Genomic DNA, 16698 nt, shown 5'->3' with positions numbered 1-16698 from the left:
CGGCGGGCTGTGTTTGGGGAATTAGAGGAGGGCGCTGGGGGAAGCAGAGTGAATGTTAAACTGTATCAGGCCAATGAAATAATGCCCACATGGGATTAAAATAAACCGGATCATTGACAGTCTGCCTAAGAGGTAAAAGGTGTTTGCAGACTTCACTTAGTAATTAGAGCTGAAAGTCTGAGTCTTTCAGGGTCACTTCTGATGCGGGGTCGGTGAGCCGAGGAGTCGAAAGAAAGATTTCATAGACTCTTAAGATCTGGCAGTAGTGCTCTTTTATTTAGAGAATAGTGTGGAATAGCATGGGGACAGGACCCATGGGCAGTCAGAGCTCCTGCTGCTCTGAGTTGAGGGTTAGGGCTAATTTTATAAGTCATGGGTACGTGACTTATTTTTACTGGAAAAAAGAAAAGATGATGTAAAAAGTCATTAAATGATTTCAGTGCAGATGGGGTCTGGTTATTGTGCGGTCATATAACTTTAGATATGAATCTGGCCATATAGATCGGCATGCAGGTGAGGATGCCCCGGGCTTCTCTCCCTGGGGCAGTCCTAATTCATACCATAAAAAAAGTCTGATGCGGGGTCGGTGAGCCTAGGAGTCGAAAGAAAGATTTCTTAGACTCTCAAGATCTGGCAGTAGTGCTCTTTTATTTAGAGAGTAGAATAGCATGGGGACAGGACCCATGGGCAGTCAGAGTTTCTGCTGCCGCCGCTTCTGCTGCCCCCACTGGCATGGGGACAGAGCCCATGGGCAGGCAGAGCCGCTGCTGCTGCCCCCGCTGGCATGGGGACAGGACCCACAGGCAGTCAGAGCTCCTGCTGCTGCCCCGAGTTGAGGGTTAGGGCTAATTTTATAAGGCATAGGTATATGATTCATCTCTTTACAAGACAAAGGAAAGAACATGAAAAAAAGTTAAAATGGTATCAGTGAGGGTGGGGTCTGGTCATTGGGTGATCCCATGACTTTTAGACAAGAATCAAATCGGATTAAGTAAAGGTTAGAAAGGTTAGACGCCACCACCCTAAACCAGTTACATGAGATTGCCAGACAGCAACCAACTTAAGTTCTTGCCTTCCCCATTAAGAGCTTCTAGAGATAAGACCATTCCCCCTTCTTCCTGGCACAGAGAGGGAGGCATCTTCACAGATAGAGGTTTCCCTTAGAAATGTAAATGTTTCCCAACAAAGGGGCAAAACAAATTCCACTCCTTGGAGCCTGAATCTCATCTGTAGTTTTAAAACTAACCAGCCTAAAAATCCTCATCATAAGCCATTTTAAAATTAAGCAGCCTAAAAATCCTCATGAAGTCCACTGGGTCATATAGTTTGGCACGTAGGCCAGGTCACCTTGGGCTTCTCTAGCTGGGGCAGCCTTAATCCACATCAACTTCCCGCAAGGCCATCCTCGGTCGGAACAAATTTCTGGGGGAATTTCCGCCCACCTTAGGCGCGCACGAGCCCTGCCTGCACTCGGTTCAGGGACCAGGCGGCGCTGGTGCTGTCACGGCAGCTCCTCACCACCAGGAGGCGCCCGGCAGCGCCGCGCCTCGGGGCGCGCGGACGCTCTCCCAGAATGCCTCGCTCCGCGACGTCGACCCGGAAGCTGTCGCCGGCGGCCGCCGGCTGGCAGCCCTGAGCGGCGCCGGGCTGCGGGGCGCGGGGCTTGCCCGTCCGGCCGGCGGAGGCCTCACCAAGACCGGCGGGGAGGTCACCGTTGCGCCCGGTGCACGTCCGGGCTGGGTTTGGGCGCGCCCCGCGGTGTGCGGCCGCTGCCCGCGGCGTCCGTACGTGTTTGCTGAGGGCCTAGCGGCTCTGTGGCGGGCGGGGCATCCTGAAGTCTGCCGAGTTTTCCCGGGGAGCGGCCCGGTGGACGCCCCGCTCCCGGCTCCGGTCTGAAACCCAGAGGGCGGTCGTCGAGCAGCGCCTGGTCCCCTCAGCCATGCAGGCGGAGGCTGGGGCCCCGCTCCAGGCGACCGCAGCCACGTCCGGCAGTGGCCTCAGTCACCTGCTGAGCAGCCGGAAGCTGCTGGCCGCGGGGGTCGTGCTCTGCTGGCTCCTGGCCGTCCACCTTCTGGTCCGCTTGTGGCTCCTGTGCCTCCTGTCGGCACTGCTGGCGGTGCTGGGGGCCTGGCTGGGCTCGGACGCCGTGGCGGGGGCCTCAGGGCGACTGCGCCTGGAACGCCTCATCCCGGTGGCCAGCTGCGCTCCCAGCCCCGAGGCGGAGAAGCAGTTGGAGCAGGAGATCAACCGCACCATCCGGATGATTCTACGGGACTTTGTGTCCTCCTGGTATCGCTCAGTGAGCCAGGAGCCAGCCTTCGAGGAGGAAATGGAGGCGGCCATGAGAGGGCTGGTCCGGGAGCTGCGGAGGAGGATGGGCACAGTGGACGGCCGAGCGCTCGCCCGGAGCGTGCTCACGCTCTGCGGCTGTCATCTGCAGAGCTACATTCAGGCGAAGGAGGCCACCGCAGGGAAGCAGAGCGGCACAGTGGAGCCCTCCCAGCTCTGGGAGGCCTACTGCCGGGCCACTGCCCCGCACCCTGCTGTGCAGAGCCCTGGTGCCGAGGTCGCCCACGCTCGCGGCCTTGTGAATTCGTTGCTGCAAGGACTAGTGCCAAAGCCCCACTTAGAGACCCGGACCGGGCGCCACGTGGTGGTGGAGCTCATTACCTGCAATGTGTTCTTACCACTGGTCAGCAAGCTGTCAGACCCTGACTGGATCCACCTTCTGCTCGTGGGCATCTTTTCCAAGACCAGAAATAATGCAGCAGGAGTGGTGAAACCACCCTGCACAGCCAGTGCCCTGGAACAGCCCTCAGTGCCCACATCTCTGCCGCTGACTGTAGAGGTACAGAATCTACCAGAAGTGACAGCCCCTTCTCCAGCAGGAGCCCCGGTGCTCCTGAACTGTAGGGAGCCAGAGGGGCCTTCACGCCCCTCCCCCGAGGTTGAAGAAGGCCATGAAGCTGTAGAGGCAGATTTGGGTGGAGTGCCAGAAGAGAGAAAAGTAGGAAACAACTCATCTCATTTCCTACAGCCAGATATTCGAGGCCCCCTCTTCTTATGTGAAGACGCTGAGCTGGAGTCTCCGTTGTCTGAACTGGGCAAAGAAACCATCATGCTCATGACCCCAGGCAACTTCCTCTCTGAGAGGATCCAGGATGCCCTCTGTGCCTTAGGCGGTTCCCAGTCTCTAGAGCCTAAGGACGGTGAAGGAGCTGAAGGAATAGAAGGAGCAGAGACCGAGGAGGGTCCAGACACAGGCCTCCTGGTCTCCATGCTGAATTCCTGCCCAGAGATCCAGATTGACACAGCAGACAAAGAGGTAGATCAAGGAGATGTCACCTCCCTTACAGCTTTGCTGGCAAGTCCAGAAAGGACCTGCCCCCCGCGACCCTCTTGCTTAGAGAAGGATCTCACCAATGATGTGAGCTCCCCAGATCCTAGTCTGCCACAAGTTCTGCTTTCCTCCTCTCCAACCGGTCCTCTCAGCTCAGCCACCTTCAGCTTTGAGCCCCTGAGCAGTCCAGATGGCCCAGTTGTCATCCAGAACCTTCGTATCACTGGCACCATTACTGCTCGAGAGCACAGTGGCACCGGATCCCACCCATACACACTCTACACAGTGAAGGTAACAGGATTAGAAGTGTGGTCGTCCACTCTGGGCTGGGATTGGGGTTGGAAAGCAGAGTCAGTGAAGCTAGTTTTCTCAGGGAGAGAGGCCACCCCTAACCTAGTTTGCTGGGTCTGATTCAACAACTATCTATATGTGAACAGTCTGAAGCTCATTTGCAAAGCAGAGTAGGCTTCTATGCAATACCTACACAAACAATCCTAGAATCTCAGCATTGTTAGGATACTGAGGGTCATGTTTTTCAGGGGTTCCCAATGTATAGAGTCTTGTCCAGAAATTCTCTTCCCAAACTTCTTCCCTGCTAAATTCTTTCCTTTTTTTTTTTTTTTAAGACTAGTGCCTTTTGTACTCTGTTTTGGGAAGGAAGGTTGTTTCCCCTCTAGACACCTTAAAAGGCCGTAAGTTCCTTATTCCTAGCGATGTTTAAGCACAGAAGTAGGAACTGCTTGGCAGAGATGATATGAAGGGGGTTCATGTATCAGATGGCTGGTTCGATTAGAACAGCAGTTCCCTAAAACTGTCTTTAAGGTAGGCTGCCTCCAAGTCACCTGGAGAGTTGTATTTTTAAAAAGTATGGAATCCTGGAACCTATTCTTGGGAATTCTCATTCAGAATCCATGAGAGCCCATCAAAATCTGTATATTTAAAAAGCAGCCCAGGTGATTTTGAGGGGCAGGCAGGTTTTGGAATGCATCAGTGTTGAATAGTGCCCCTGAAGGAGCAGAATATTCCACAGAAAACATCACAGCTCCAAGTGCCCCCATTGTAAAAGCCCCACCCTGAACTCCGCCTGTGTCTCTTACCTAGGCCTTTTCTTCTCAGTACTGGTCCAAGGGACTACTTTGCTCATGTCAGCTCTCTCTCTCTGACTCTAAAAAGTTCTAAACACCAGCCTCGAGTCCCACCAAAAAGGAGATCGTTTCTTCCATCACTTGCCCACAGTATAGTATACTTCAACCAAACAATAACGATAACCTACTCCTAATGAGCACAAACTCATATATATGGGGGAACATACATCTCAAGTTGTCTTTTCCCACGTTCCGGCCTTCCAAGCCTATGGAGACCACCTTTGACTCCTTACAACATCTCCAGTCTTCACATGACTTCTATTCATGCAGATGATGTACTTAGGGAAAAAAAATTCAGTTTAGCTGCAAGAATAATAATCTGCCCAAAGCAAAACAAAATGCATGTCCCTTTAATGCATTTCATGCAAACAAATGATTTTTGTTCATCAGCTGTTTTGGATTATTTGTTCTTCCCCCAACTAACATAGATAAACACTGGTTGAGTATAATGGCAAAATGATTATCCCCTTATAATCTCCAGCGCCACAATTTAGGGGTGAAGGAGGGGGTGTCATTTTTATTGGTGTTGTACCTTCTGTTTTATATGCTGTCTTTGGGATTTGAAAAACAGTTATGTAGCCATTTTTATAAGTAAGGAAAGTGTTGTGAGAAGGAGGTTTGAGATGGAAGGAGTGAAGAGCAGTAAAATTCATTTCTCACTTGGGACCATGTATGTTGGGAAATGCGTCTCATTCATTATTTCATCCTTGGAACTCGAGTTATTCATTACCACCTAGAGCAGCAACAGATCTCGTTGGTTCAGGAGCAGAATAGGAACGTCTGCCTCCCTTGACCCCTACTCTACTCTTACTTTGTGGCCATGGAGCTGATGCAGTAAACTGGTTTGTTCATTCCACAGTATGAGACAGCTCTTGACAATGAGAACAGCAGCGGCCTGCAGCAGTTGGCCTACCACACTGTGAATCGCCGCTACCGTGAATTCCTGAATTTGCAGACCCGTCTGGAGGAGAAATCGGATCTACGAAAGTTCATCAAAAGTCAGGAGTTTCCCCAGCCCTGGCCTGCCTGCTTGCTTTTCACATCCAGCCACCCTGATCTGAGAGGCTGGAGGCCTGTTGGTTTGTGGGGTGGGGTGGAGGAGAATGCAGCATCAAAGGTCCTGCCGTGCTCCCCAGGTTGCTTTCAGATGTTTCAGGGTTTAGTGCTGGACAGCACTGATCACATTGTTTCTGAGTTACTCCTTTGCTACTGAATGCTTTGTTCTAGGGCCCCATCTAGTTTAAACTTGAGAAAGAAACTTTCACATTGCCATCTGTGGCTATGAGGTAGCATGAGGAGTCAAATTAACTTTTCCACATTCATAGATTACTCTTAAATATTAAAATATTATCCAGAAATCCTTGCCACCTTTTCTTTAACAACCAGGCTTTTTTTTGTGTGCTGTTTGACACCCATAAGGCACAGGGACAATAAGAAAATGTAATAAAATTTAACTCTAAAATATAAGCTAGTAAGCAGCTACTTTGTTTTTTTTTTAAAAAATGCTGGTGACCACTCAAACATTTTAATAAGTTTAGGCATAAATTATGGATTTCAATTATGCATTTTCTTTCTTAATAACATTAGCTTAATAACAAAGCTTAGTAACGTAGCTTAATAACATTAGCTAATACTGAGCCATACTTGAAAATAGATGCCAGATTCTCTTCTAAGCACTTTACACATACTAGTTCATGTAATTCTCATAATAACTTATGAGATAGAACGATTATCCCCATTTTACGGAATAGAAACAAAGATTAAGCAACTTGTGTAAGGTCATTATAGTACACATTGGAGCCAAAATTTAAACTTGGGCAGTTGGACTTCAAAGCCCTCTTTGTAACCACTGTAATGTGTGGCTTCTTATATCTTAATATTTACATTAATAATGAGAGAAGGTTGTATATATTATGTCCTTATTTTTCTATTTGGAGTTATTGTTTGTATTTATTTAATTTATTGTTATTATTTTTATATTTGGAACTCCTGAAATAAAATCTCAGGGAAATATATTCAACAGTTCTGTTTTCTTTACATATATGATGTGTTTTATGTGGAAATAGCTCTCAGTGAATGTTAAGTGAATGAACCCTTTTTTTTTCTTTTTTAAGATGTGAAGGGCCCTAAAAAACTCTTTCCAGATCTTCCATTTGGAAACATGGATAGTGACAGGGTAGAAGCCCGTAAGAGCCTCCTGGAATCATTCCTAAAGGTCAGCATCCTTCTGTTATGGCTGTGTTCTCATTCTAACCACAAGACACTCAAGCCATGGTGGAGAGATGTGGGAACCAGAATTTCTCTTTGAAGTCCTTCTTGTGTCTTTTGCAGCAACTCTGTGCCATTCCTGAGATCGCTAACAGTGAGGAGATGCAGGAGTTCCTTGCTCTGAACACAGATGCTCGTATTGCCTTTGTCAAGAAACCATTCATGGTCTCCAGAATAGACAAGGTACTAGCAGGGCCACCGTGCTCAGTCTTAGTTTCTCGTCAGAGTGGAGGCAATGCTTGAAAAATAAGGGAGGTGGGAGGTGGGGAAAGGCAGCACAGGGGAGTCGATAGAATATGGACTAGAATTTTCAAGACCTGTTGCCACATATTGGTTGGATCATCAACTTGCTGAATTACAGTGAGCAACTGTGAGGATACAATACTCCTGACACTGTAAGTGTACACATATCTCCTGGGGATATCAAGACATTGTTATTCTAGTAGAGAGATGTTAGGATAGATCTGTATCTCCATAGATAAGTAGGGGCAGGAAGGTCTCTTCTGGAGGTGAAGGTCATTCCCAGTGTCAGGAAAGAGAGCCCTAAGACAGGACACTAAGCTGGGTTTAAGTTCATTGGGGGATTCTCTACAGCTTGCTCTGGTGGTCTAGGGATTAAGATTTGGAACTCTCACCACCATGGCCTAGGTTACTTTCCTGGTCAGAGAACCACACCGCCTGTCTGTCTGTTGCTTGTCACACTGTGGCAGCTGCATGCAGCTGTGATGCTGAAAACTATGCCACCAGTATTTCAAATACTAGCAGGGTCACCTATGGTGGACAGGTTTCAGCGGAGCTTCCAGACTAACACAGACTAGGAAGAAGGACCTGGGTCTCCACTTTTGGAAGAATTGGCCGTAAAAACCCTATGAATAGCAGCAGAGCATTGTTTGATAGAGTGCCAGAAGGTGAGAGGATGGTGCAAAAAGATTGGGCAGGGTTCCACTCTGCTATCCACAGGGTCTCTAGGAGTTGAAATCGACTCGATGTCACTAACAGCAGAGTGATTCTCTGCTAGAGAACAGAGTGTGGAGAAAATTGTACCTTCTTCAAGATGATATCTCAGAACTCTTGGAGATGATAGGAGAAGGACATTTGTGTAACACATTAGAGCCTGTAAGCAGTTATTACCAACTGATTTTCGAGTCTCCAGGGCAGAAGTATGAGGTTTATGTTTATCAAAAGATGGCATGTGTTTTAAAAGGTTAGAAAACTGAGTCATTGGTAGAAGAGGGACCTCCTTCTCATCTAGACTTCAGGGGATAAAATGATGAAGTAGAATTTCATGTGGTAGGAGTTAGGAGACATTCCCTTCTGTGAGGAAAAAAACTGCAAACTAGAAAGGGATGAATGAGGTAAAATCCCCAGAATTCCCTGCAGATGTGTTCCTCCATGCAGTTGTGTTCATTCAGTCATTCTCTCAGCATCTACTTACTGCTCACCTGTTTAAAGCCGTGTACAGTACTGGTTGCTCATGATAGAACAGTGAACAAGACCGATAAGGACCCTCCCCTCACACTACAATTTTGTAAGCCTAGAGAGCAAGTTATATTTCCCAAGCTACGTTATCTACATTTATGCTATTCTCTGTGTTCTTTCCATGCTTTGTTATCCCGCAGTCTTTGTTGCAGTCCATCTCAACCATTTCAGCCTTGTCTTCCCTGTGCTAGTTGTTCTGCTCCTTGTGGAGGGTCAACACAAGATTGAGTTAAAGAAGGCGTGGTTCTGCTCTCAGCTAGCAGTGTTAATTAGCAAGAGGCACCAAAGGGAAAGTAAATGTTTCTTTCTTTTTTTTGATATTTTAGGGTTTCATTTGATTGTGCATTGTCCTTTTCAGCAAATACATCCTTTTCCCATTCTGAGAAAGAGATCGTTCTTACTTTTCAGTGAGGGTTGTTTTATTTAGTCGTTGTGAGTAGAGAAGTTTATATCAACTCCAGATTCCTTAGTTTTGACCTGAGTGATTTTTGTTATTCTTTCTGTCTTAAAGAAGAAAAATTGTTTGAATTAACTGGAGAAACAGTTGTTTACTCTGTGTGAATTATGCTGAGCATGTGTATGTTATATATGCCTCTAGACTGTATTTCTGGTTTGTTTGGGGGTTTTTTGGTGAGGAAGATTGGCCCTGTGCTAACATCTCTGCCAGTCTTCCTCTATTTTGCATGTGGGATGCCGCCACAGTGTGGCTTGATGAGCGGTGTGTAGGTCCATGCCCTGGATCTGAACCGGTGAACCGTGGGCCGCTGAAGTGGAGCACAAGCTTAACCTCTGCGCCACCAGGCCCGCCCTCTGGACTGTTTCTTATTTTGATAATCTTCACTCTTTCTTTTCTCTGTATATTCCTACCCATATAACTTCCACTTATTTACATCTTGGTGAAAGTATTGTCAACTTGGAAACTAAAAATCATTCTTTTATATACAAAGTAAGAAACTTTGAATGAAAAGTATTTCACCAGCCTGCTAAGTTCCCAGGCTTTTATTTATCCCATTGTTTGTTTTGGCTTCTTTGCCCATGGCATTGTTTGTCTTCACTGTGTGAGGAAGAAGATTTTTATGGCTGTAGAAAAAAGGAAGGATAGTTGACCCTAAGCCATTAGCTAGTACCTGACTGTGTTGTTGGATAAGGCTCTGCTAGATAGCCTGGCTATCTAGTCGCCCTGATTGCAGAAAGCACTGAGAGACAACTGCTCTTTTGGTGGTTTCTATCTGACCCTGCACCTCTGACCCTTGCAGATGGTGGTGAGTGCTATTGTGGACACCTTGAAGACAGCGTTTCCTCGCTCTGAACCCCAGAGCCCCACGGAGGAGCTGAGTGAGGCCGAGACAGAAAGCAAGCCCCAGACAGAAGGCAAGAAGGCCAGCAAGTGAGAAGCCCTTCAGTCATCCAGGAACCCTTTCCCACTTCTCAGGTTGATCCCCAATCCTTAGCCAAAGCCCATCCCCACTCAAGCCCTAGAAGAGAGGAGGTGTGTCATACGTCATACATACCAGTCTTTATGCGAAGCCACGCCCCAGACTCCTCAGTGCTCTACCCAGGGGAACCTAAGATCCTGCATGGGCAGCCCTGCTGAATGTTTGTCTTGTTAAAGGAACCCAGAGCCCAAACTCGCCAGGGATTTTCAACTAGAAGGAAAACTCTAGAATGTGGATAATCTCCTTTTCTGTTTTCCTGGAAAATTGAAATGTTTCTTCCTATTAAGGATTAAGGCTTATAACTAATCTCTGTTTGCCATCATTTCTGGAAATCTTGGCTCAGAAGTTGTATGTGCTAGCAATAAACAGGAAACGGCTATCATGGACACCTGCAGGGCCTATTTTAGTAACTGGTTACTGCTGCTACTCTCTCCTGCACTGAGGTCCCAGAAGTTCCCTGGCAGCACTCAAAGCCAAGAAACGTGCAAGGGAAGGGCACCATGTTTACCCTGGCTGAAAACTTCTTAGCTGTATCTGGGCCATTGTTACGAGAGAATGTGTGTGTTGGGGGTGGTGAGGGTGGAGGTGGAGAGTGTATATACGTACGTGTGTCTGTCTGACTGTCTATCTTTGTCTCTGGGTTCATGTTTCATGGGCCAGCAACAGCAGACTCCCAGTTCTTAGCCTTTTTTTACCAGGCCCATATTCTGAAGGATGACCATGATGCCTCTGCTTATGAGAACTCTATTCCTTGAAACATTGAGGTTAGCACTTGCAAACCTTCTCTGGTTTTATTTGGAACACAAGGGGAATAAATGGATGTGCAGAAAGGGTACCAACAACAATAGCAAAAACCTTGGTCTTTGCCACGTAGAGTATATGCTAGCCCCTCTTCTAGCCTATGGGGATTACAGCTGTGGCACAGTGGTCCCTATTTTACATTAGCAACAGCCCTTTCACAAATGCATTGTAGACGTAGCTTAGTGTAAGAATTGCACTACATATTAAGGATTGCCAGGACATAGATTGTTTGGGGGATTTCAGGGCCAGGTCTCTCCTGGTAGCTCGAACCACAGAAAGCTCCCAAGGATAAGTATGGGTGTTCTTGTTTTGAGGTGTTTATACTTGTCAGCCCTTTGTATGGTTATCAAGACCATGAATCACATTCTGTTTGTGCTCTTTGTTTCTGTACCAGGTCCAGACTGAGGTTCTCATCCAGTAAAATTGCTCCAGCACTGAATACGACTGAAGCTCATGAGAAGATTCTCTATTGTCTCCAGGAAGGCAATGTGGTAAGAAGTTCCTAGAGAACTGCTAAAATTAATAGCTGGGGTATTGATCCTGCAATTATAGGCAGTTGAAACTTTCTCCAAATTCAGAAGGGAGTTAGGACTTAGTAAAGGACTTAGCCAACGTCTGGAGTGGTACCTGTTTTGTTTTGTTTTTTTTTGAGGAAGATTAGCCCTGAGCTAACATCCACCGCCAATCTTCCTCTTTTTGCTAAGGAAGATTGGCCCTGAGCTAAGGTCCATGCCATCTTCCTCTATTTTATATGTGTGATGCTTGCCACAGCGTGGCTTGATAAGCAGTGCTAGGTCTGTGCCCGGGATCTGAACTGGCGGACCCTGGGCTGCTGAAGTGGAGTGCACGAACTTAACCACTGTGCCACCAGGCCAGCCTCTGGATCTCCAATTTTTATTCTGAAAGTATTTTCTTTGAGTGGTTTGGAATTTCTACTAGTTCTGGGTTGGCAAATTGGCTTCTAAGGGGTCGTGGGTTTGGGATAATGGATGACAGAATGAGAAAGAAAGCCACTTCCTGGAAGAGAACATATGACCCAAAACTGTTTGTGGCGGGTTAGACTACAAAGGCACTGTTTTATTTGCAACCTGGGTAAAAGGTAAAAACTTTCCAAAGGTGGTCACAGGGTCAGTTGAGTTCCTCACGATACTTTCACAGGGAAGGAATGGGGAAGACGTAAAGTGCTGCGATTGCTCTCCTGCTTTCTGCATCTTTATGTTATGTGCCACTGGCTCTTTCTTCAGGAGTCAGAGACCCTATCCATGGCTGGGATGGAATCTTTTATTGAAAAACAGACAAAGCTACTAGAAATGCAGCCAGCGGAAACCCCAGAGAAGGATCCTGAACAAATACCCCAAGGATGTGTGGATGGTTACTTGTCAGATGCAGCTGTGCCAGCCCAAGACCTCAGCCACGGAGATCCAGGTAAGTGACAACATCCTTGCTCCCACAGAGAAGGGAGCCAGGGTAGCATCCATTTGAGACTTATCATAGTTGGGATTCATAGCTTTAATTTCTCTTCTGTTCAGCTAATCAAGCCATGTGTTAAACACCAGTGTCTGAAGTCCTGTGCTGAGTGCTGGGATACCAAAGATACACATAGTCCCCAGAACTGAGTCATGCAGAGGAGCAGGGCGTGAAAACAGGGAGTTCCAATCCAGCAAGATAAGATCCATGCTTATAATACCATTTGCTTATTTAAGATATTTTTTGGCATGATTTGGCATATCTTTGGATTACTCCCTTTATCTAGAAACTTTCTTCCCTTAGTGTCTGTGGTACCACTTTCTTGGTTTTCTTTCTGCCTCTCTTGTGGTCTCTTCTCACTTCCCTTTGTTGGCTCCCTTATTGGCCTTCCGGAGCTCTATTTTTGGCTGTCTGTTCTTTGCACACTCGCCCTGTGTGATCTCATCCGTACTATTGGCTTCAACTCTAACACATGTGCTGATGATGCCTAAATTGGATGTTGTATTTCCAATTGCCTTTCGGAAATCTCCACTTAGATATACCACAGGGCAGCTGAAGTACAACATGTGCAAAATGGAATTCATCTTTTTCCATGGATATGTTCCCTCTGTTTTATTTACTGCCATGGCAAATGACACCACCTAGTTACCCAAGGTAGAGCAAGGAGGGAGAAGAAGAGAGGACACTGCTTTCTCCTTGTAAGCATTTGAGGCAGGGTGGGTTTGCTTCCCAGAAGTGCAGGTGTTTTAAACAGAGGAAAAATTAGGAACCCTGGATATTGGTATGTTTGCTGAGCTAGGACTTATCAGAAAAAAGCTTTTCAATTCCATCAAGACAAAGGTTCCCGCTGAAAATAAAAGATCACAAAATCTTGGGTTCAGAAAGAAAAAAAGGGCTGATTTCACCATTCTCTCTCAGGTGCCCATGAACAGTCGCCTGACCTCTGCTCTATAGACCTCACCTTAACTGTGTGAAAAAGGGAGTTTACAACCCCATCTCTTCACACTTCTCTCACTGGCTAAGTGAAGTATTATGACAGCAAAACGTCAGAGAACTATAAGAAATTATAAATAAGATGGGATGGGTAAAGCAGTATACTTCTAGCCAAAAATCAAGCCTGTAAATTTTGAACATCATATCTCTAAAGCCCTTCTTCTAACCCTGAGAGACTCAAAATGTTCATCATATGATAGGAAATTTACCATTTTCTTCAAAAGAACTTGGTGCCTTGTTTGCCGTCTTATTTTTTACTGCTATGACTAATTGTCACCACATGGTGGCAGCTCTAGGTAAATGCTGAACCTGAGTTATTGAATTGAGGAGGGTGACTAAAGCTCAGGATGATGCTGTTTCCCAAGGAACTGAATATCCCATCTTTGAGCAAATGACTAGAAAGCAAACATATCAGCTCCCATGTCACCTTGAAATACAGTGCAGGAAAAAGAAAATATATATTAGATGAGATTAAGATGAAAGTAGGATTCATTTCTAGCAGATTCATCCAAATCTGAAGTCATTCATTTTCCAGAGGAACCCTTAAGGGAAGACTGCTTGGGCAAGCTGGCCCAGAGAATACCCAGTGGTCCTAGACTAATAAAATTATTGTTGATGATTACTTATAATTTTAATCACAGTAGTAGCACCAGATAGCTGAGATTCCATCTGGAACATTGTGTATTCCTTGGGAAGTCTCCTAAGAAGCAAATCAGAGGTGACCTGGGACCCCCTGAGCAGGGTTAGAGAACAGATGCTTCCACCCATAAAATACATCTGTTCAGAAGACTTCAGTTTAGCATGGGTATAAGCTCATTTGTGGCCTTTCCAGTCTTCAAAATAGGAAAGAAATCAGTAATTGTCATGACATTTTACCAGAGGCGTAGTGCTCTTCTAGAACCACGTTATCTCAAAATCAGACTGAAGCCTCCTGGATCACAAACCAACATCTCTGTGTAATGGAGATGCTTTCAAAGCAACTCTTTTGGGAAAATGAATCCCAAATCTTCCTCCAGATCTGCTGCCCACAACATTTCCATGATGCCTTGTGGAGGCAAGTGGAATGTAAGGATGGAAGAGACTGGGCCTTGCCAGTTCCAGTTAGTCACCAGTTGTGAGCACGTACTTGGAACAAAATATGTTCAACTCCTTGGGGAAATTACAAAAGAAACAAAAGCTAGGTATGCAAAATCTTTTAGAAGATAAAAAATATTTACTAAGTGACTAAGGAACATAAAAAAATTATAAAGAAATACAGAGCCTATCACTGAACTTTTTAGATATGATGTAAACATCTGTTGATTTGAGTACAAAAATACAAGATGATTGATGAAAAGGTAGAAAAGACCCAGTGCACTGTAATATATTCCTCAAGTATGTATCTTTTCTGAGTTACTTTTGATGCCTTTTCATTCCACAGGAACAGAGACAGAATTAGCTGACACAGCCCTGGATCTGCTCCTCTTGCTACTAATGGAACAGTGGAAATGGCTGTGTACGGAAAACATGCAGAAAGTTCTCCGTCTTATCTTTGGGACCCTGATTCAGAGGTAAAGACCACTAAGTTCTCCTTCACGTTAGACTCTCAAATTGGACAGGGCTTGGATGTGATGGTGCATTCTCCGCTAGAAAGGGACAGTGTAGAATCCAGGCAACCTGTGGCCTTAAGGAAAGATGGAGTGTCGTTATAGGGGTACAGGGATGAAGACTGCCTGGAAAGTATCAGAAAGCTTTTATTAATTGCCTTGTTGTGTAAAGTTTGAATGGGTCTGCTTCTGTAAGACTTCTGGCAGAATCCACTGAGTTACAGACACTGCTGTGATCCTAAAATGCTTCACCTAAACTCCTCCTACTCTGGAATCAGTTCTCTACCAGTTATACCTCTAAGCCGTGTACCTTTCACCTTATTACAGCAGACATGTTTTCGTAACTAACACTATATGGTCACTCTGATGATAAACATTGAGAAAGACAAGGAGAAAACCAGATCAATGCTCCCAAAATATAGATTGTTTTCTCTGAAAGGGGTGTAGATATTCACAACTGAAGAAGTACTGACTGACACAGGGTGGTAAGAAATGGAAGGATACTTGGATTTGAAACTTGGATTTTATAATTCGGCTTTGTGATCCCAACGCTACTTGCATCTCCTGAAAGAGTTGTACATAGATGGAGTTTTTAGCTGCTGACTTCCTAACCGTGAAACTGATACAAGCTTTGCTAAACTGAGGAAGGCCAGAGATACTCTCTCTGAACCAGACAGACACACATAGTACTTGAGCTTTGGCCACTCTTGTTTTGATCTCTCATAAGACATCCTGGCAGATCCCAAAGTAAGAAGCAGCCAAACGCTGACCTCTTCTGTTAGCATGTGGTTCGTGCTAATAGGTCACTTCAAAAATAAAAACTTCTTTTAAAAAAGAATTATGTATCTATTCTACAAGTAGAAAGTCCATTAACAACAAGCAATTAAATCTCCCTTCCCACACTCAGAGTTACATAGCGTCAGGGAAGCTTAATAAGCTTTAATCAGAAAGAGACTAAGTGCAAGAAGAGGATGTATCTTTATATTTGTTGAGTGCTTATCATATGCCAGCACCTAGCCTGTTTATGTATATTTTATTACAGCCACCAGGTGAGGTTGGTGACCCATTTTACGCAGTAAGAAAATAGAGCTTGGCAAGGTCAACTAACATGCCCAAGGTCACATTAATGATACACCTGGAATTTAAGCTGAATGTATACGGTTCCAAAGCCAATGTGCTTTTTCCTACATTTTATAGCCTGAAGACTGGTCTCCAAGAGAAACCCACACAGAAAATGCTGACCGTTCTGTGTGCCTTAGGCTTTCCCCCTTGTCCCTCCTCCATACTCACCTCTGCTACTAGAGTGCTTTTTTCTGAAAAGCAAATATGAACATGTATTCTGTACTTAATATCTTTCAATGATATCCTCTTGCCTACAGAAGTGATTTTTCCAGTATGTTACCCAGAGTTCTAGGATTCCACAGAGGTGCTTCAGAAGCCAGCTTAGAAGCTAAGGGGAAAACTAAGTGGTCCATGATCCAATCAAACCAGTTCCACTTTGATCAGTTTAATAGACTGGGGATCTAGGTAAGGTTTTGTTTGAAAAAGGGCTCCACTGTGTTTAAAATATATGCTTATTTACTATATTAAAATTCCAACTCCTTTCTTATGTGGCATGATCTGGTCCCAGCCTTATTTCCAGTTCTTCCCCATGCAAACCAACCGTTGTGGCCTAAACATTCTGCGGACTCTCTTCCTTCAGGCCTTTGCTCTTTCCCTTGTCTCTGCCTGAAGTGTCTTGCTCTACTCATTGATCTCCTGCTCTGTGTGTCTCGGACTTCCCTCTTGTCTGCTTGGCCTATTGCTAAATGTTTTCAAAAAGTTAGCATTACATGTCATTTATTTTGTGAAACTTTCTATGGCATCCTTTCCCACTTTACCCCAGAACTGAGGAGCCCTCTACTCTCAAAGTTTTGATAATTCTTATCGCAGTAAATTAGAGAGATGATCTACTTTCCCTAAACTAGTGGTTCTCAACTGAGGGGCAGTTTTCTCCTAGGTGTATTTGGCAATATCTGGAGACATTCTTGGTTGTCACAACTGGGAAGGTAGGCAGGAAGCTATTTCATCTAGTGGGTAGAGGCCAGGGATGCTGCTAAACATCCTATACTACATAGGACAGCACCCTCCTCATCCCAAACAACAATGAATTATCCTGCCCAAAATGTCAGTAGTGCAGAGGG

At 45.4% G+C, this 16698-nt stretch overlaps 1 protein-coding gene across 6 annotated transcripts in view; it reads left to right on the top strand.

The window, feature by feature from the left end:
- The first annotated feature begins 638 nt into the window (after window positions 1-638).
- The window catches only part of SNX19 (sorting nexin 19), a 57779-nt gene continuing 41719 nt past the window's right edge, over window positions 639-16698 (top strand). For 3 of the 6 annotated variants that reach the window (XM_023645149.2, XM_023645147.2, XM_001917928.6), the window contains exons 1-8: window positions 639-3631; window positions 5345-5483; window positions 6600-6700; window positions 6817-6936; window positions 9489-9619; window positions 10864-10960; window positions 11714-11894; window positions 14350-14479. In XM_023645149.2, coding sequence (XP_023500917.1) covers window positions 1940-3631; window positions 5345-5483; window positions 6600-6700; window positions 6817-6936; window positions 9489-9619; window positions 10864-10960; window positions 11714-11894; window positions 14350-14479 — 2591 coding nt within the window. In that variant the 5' untranslated portion in view covers window positions 639-1939. Of the gene's footprint in view, window positions 3632-5344; window positions 5484-6599; window positions 6701-6816; window positions 6937-9488; window positions 10433-10863; window positions 10961-11713; window positions 11895-14349; window positions 14480-15894; window positions 16058-16698 lie in introns of those variants that run through there. The other 3 variants (XM_023645148.2, XM_070272990.1, XM_023645150.2) reach the window with 3 other exon arrangements.

The sequence above is a fragment of the Equus caballus genome, chromosome 7 (assembly GCF_041296265.1).
Source record: "Equus caballus isolate H_3958 breed thoroughbred chromosome 7, TB-T2T, whole genome shotgun sequence".
Lineage (NCBI taxonomy): Eukaryota > Metazoa > Chordata > Mammalia > Perissodactyla > Equidae > Equus > Equus caballus.
This window is presented reverse-complemented; position numbering and strand designations above follow the sequence as displayed.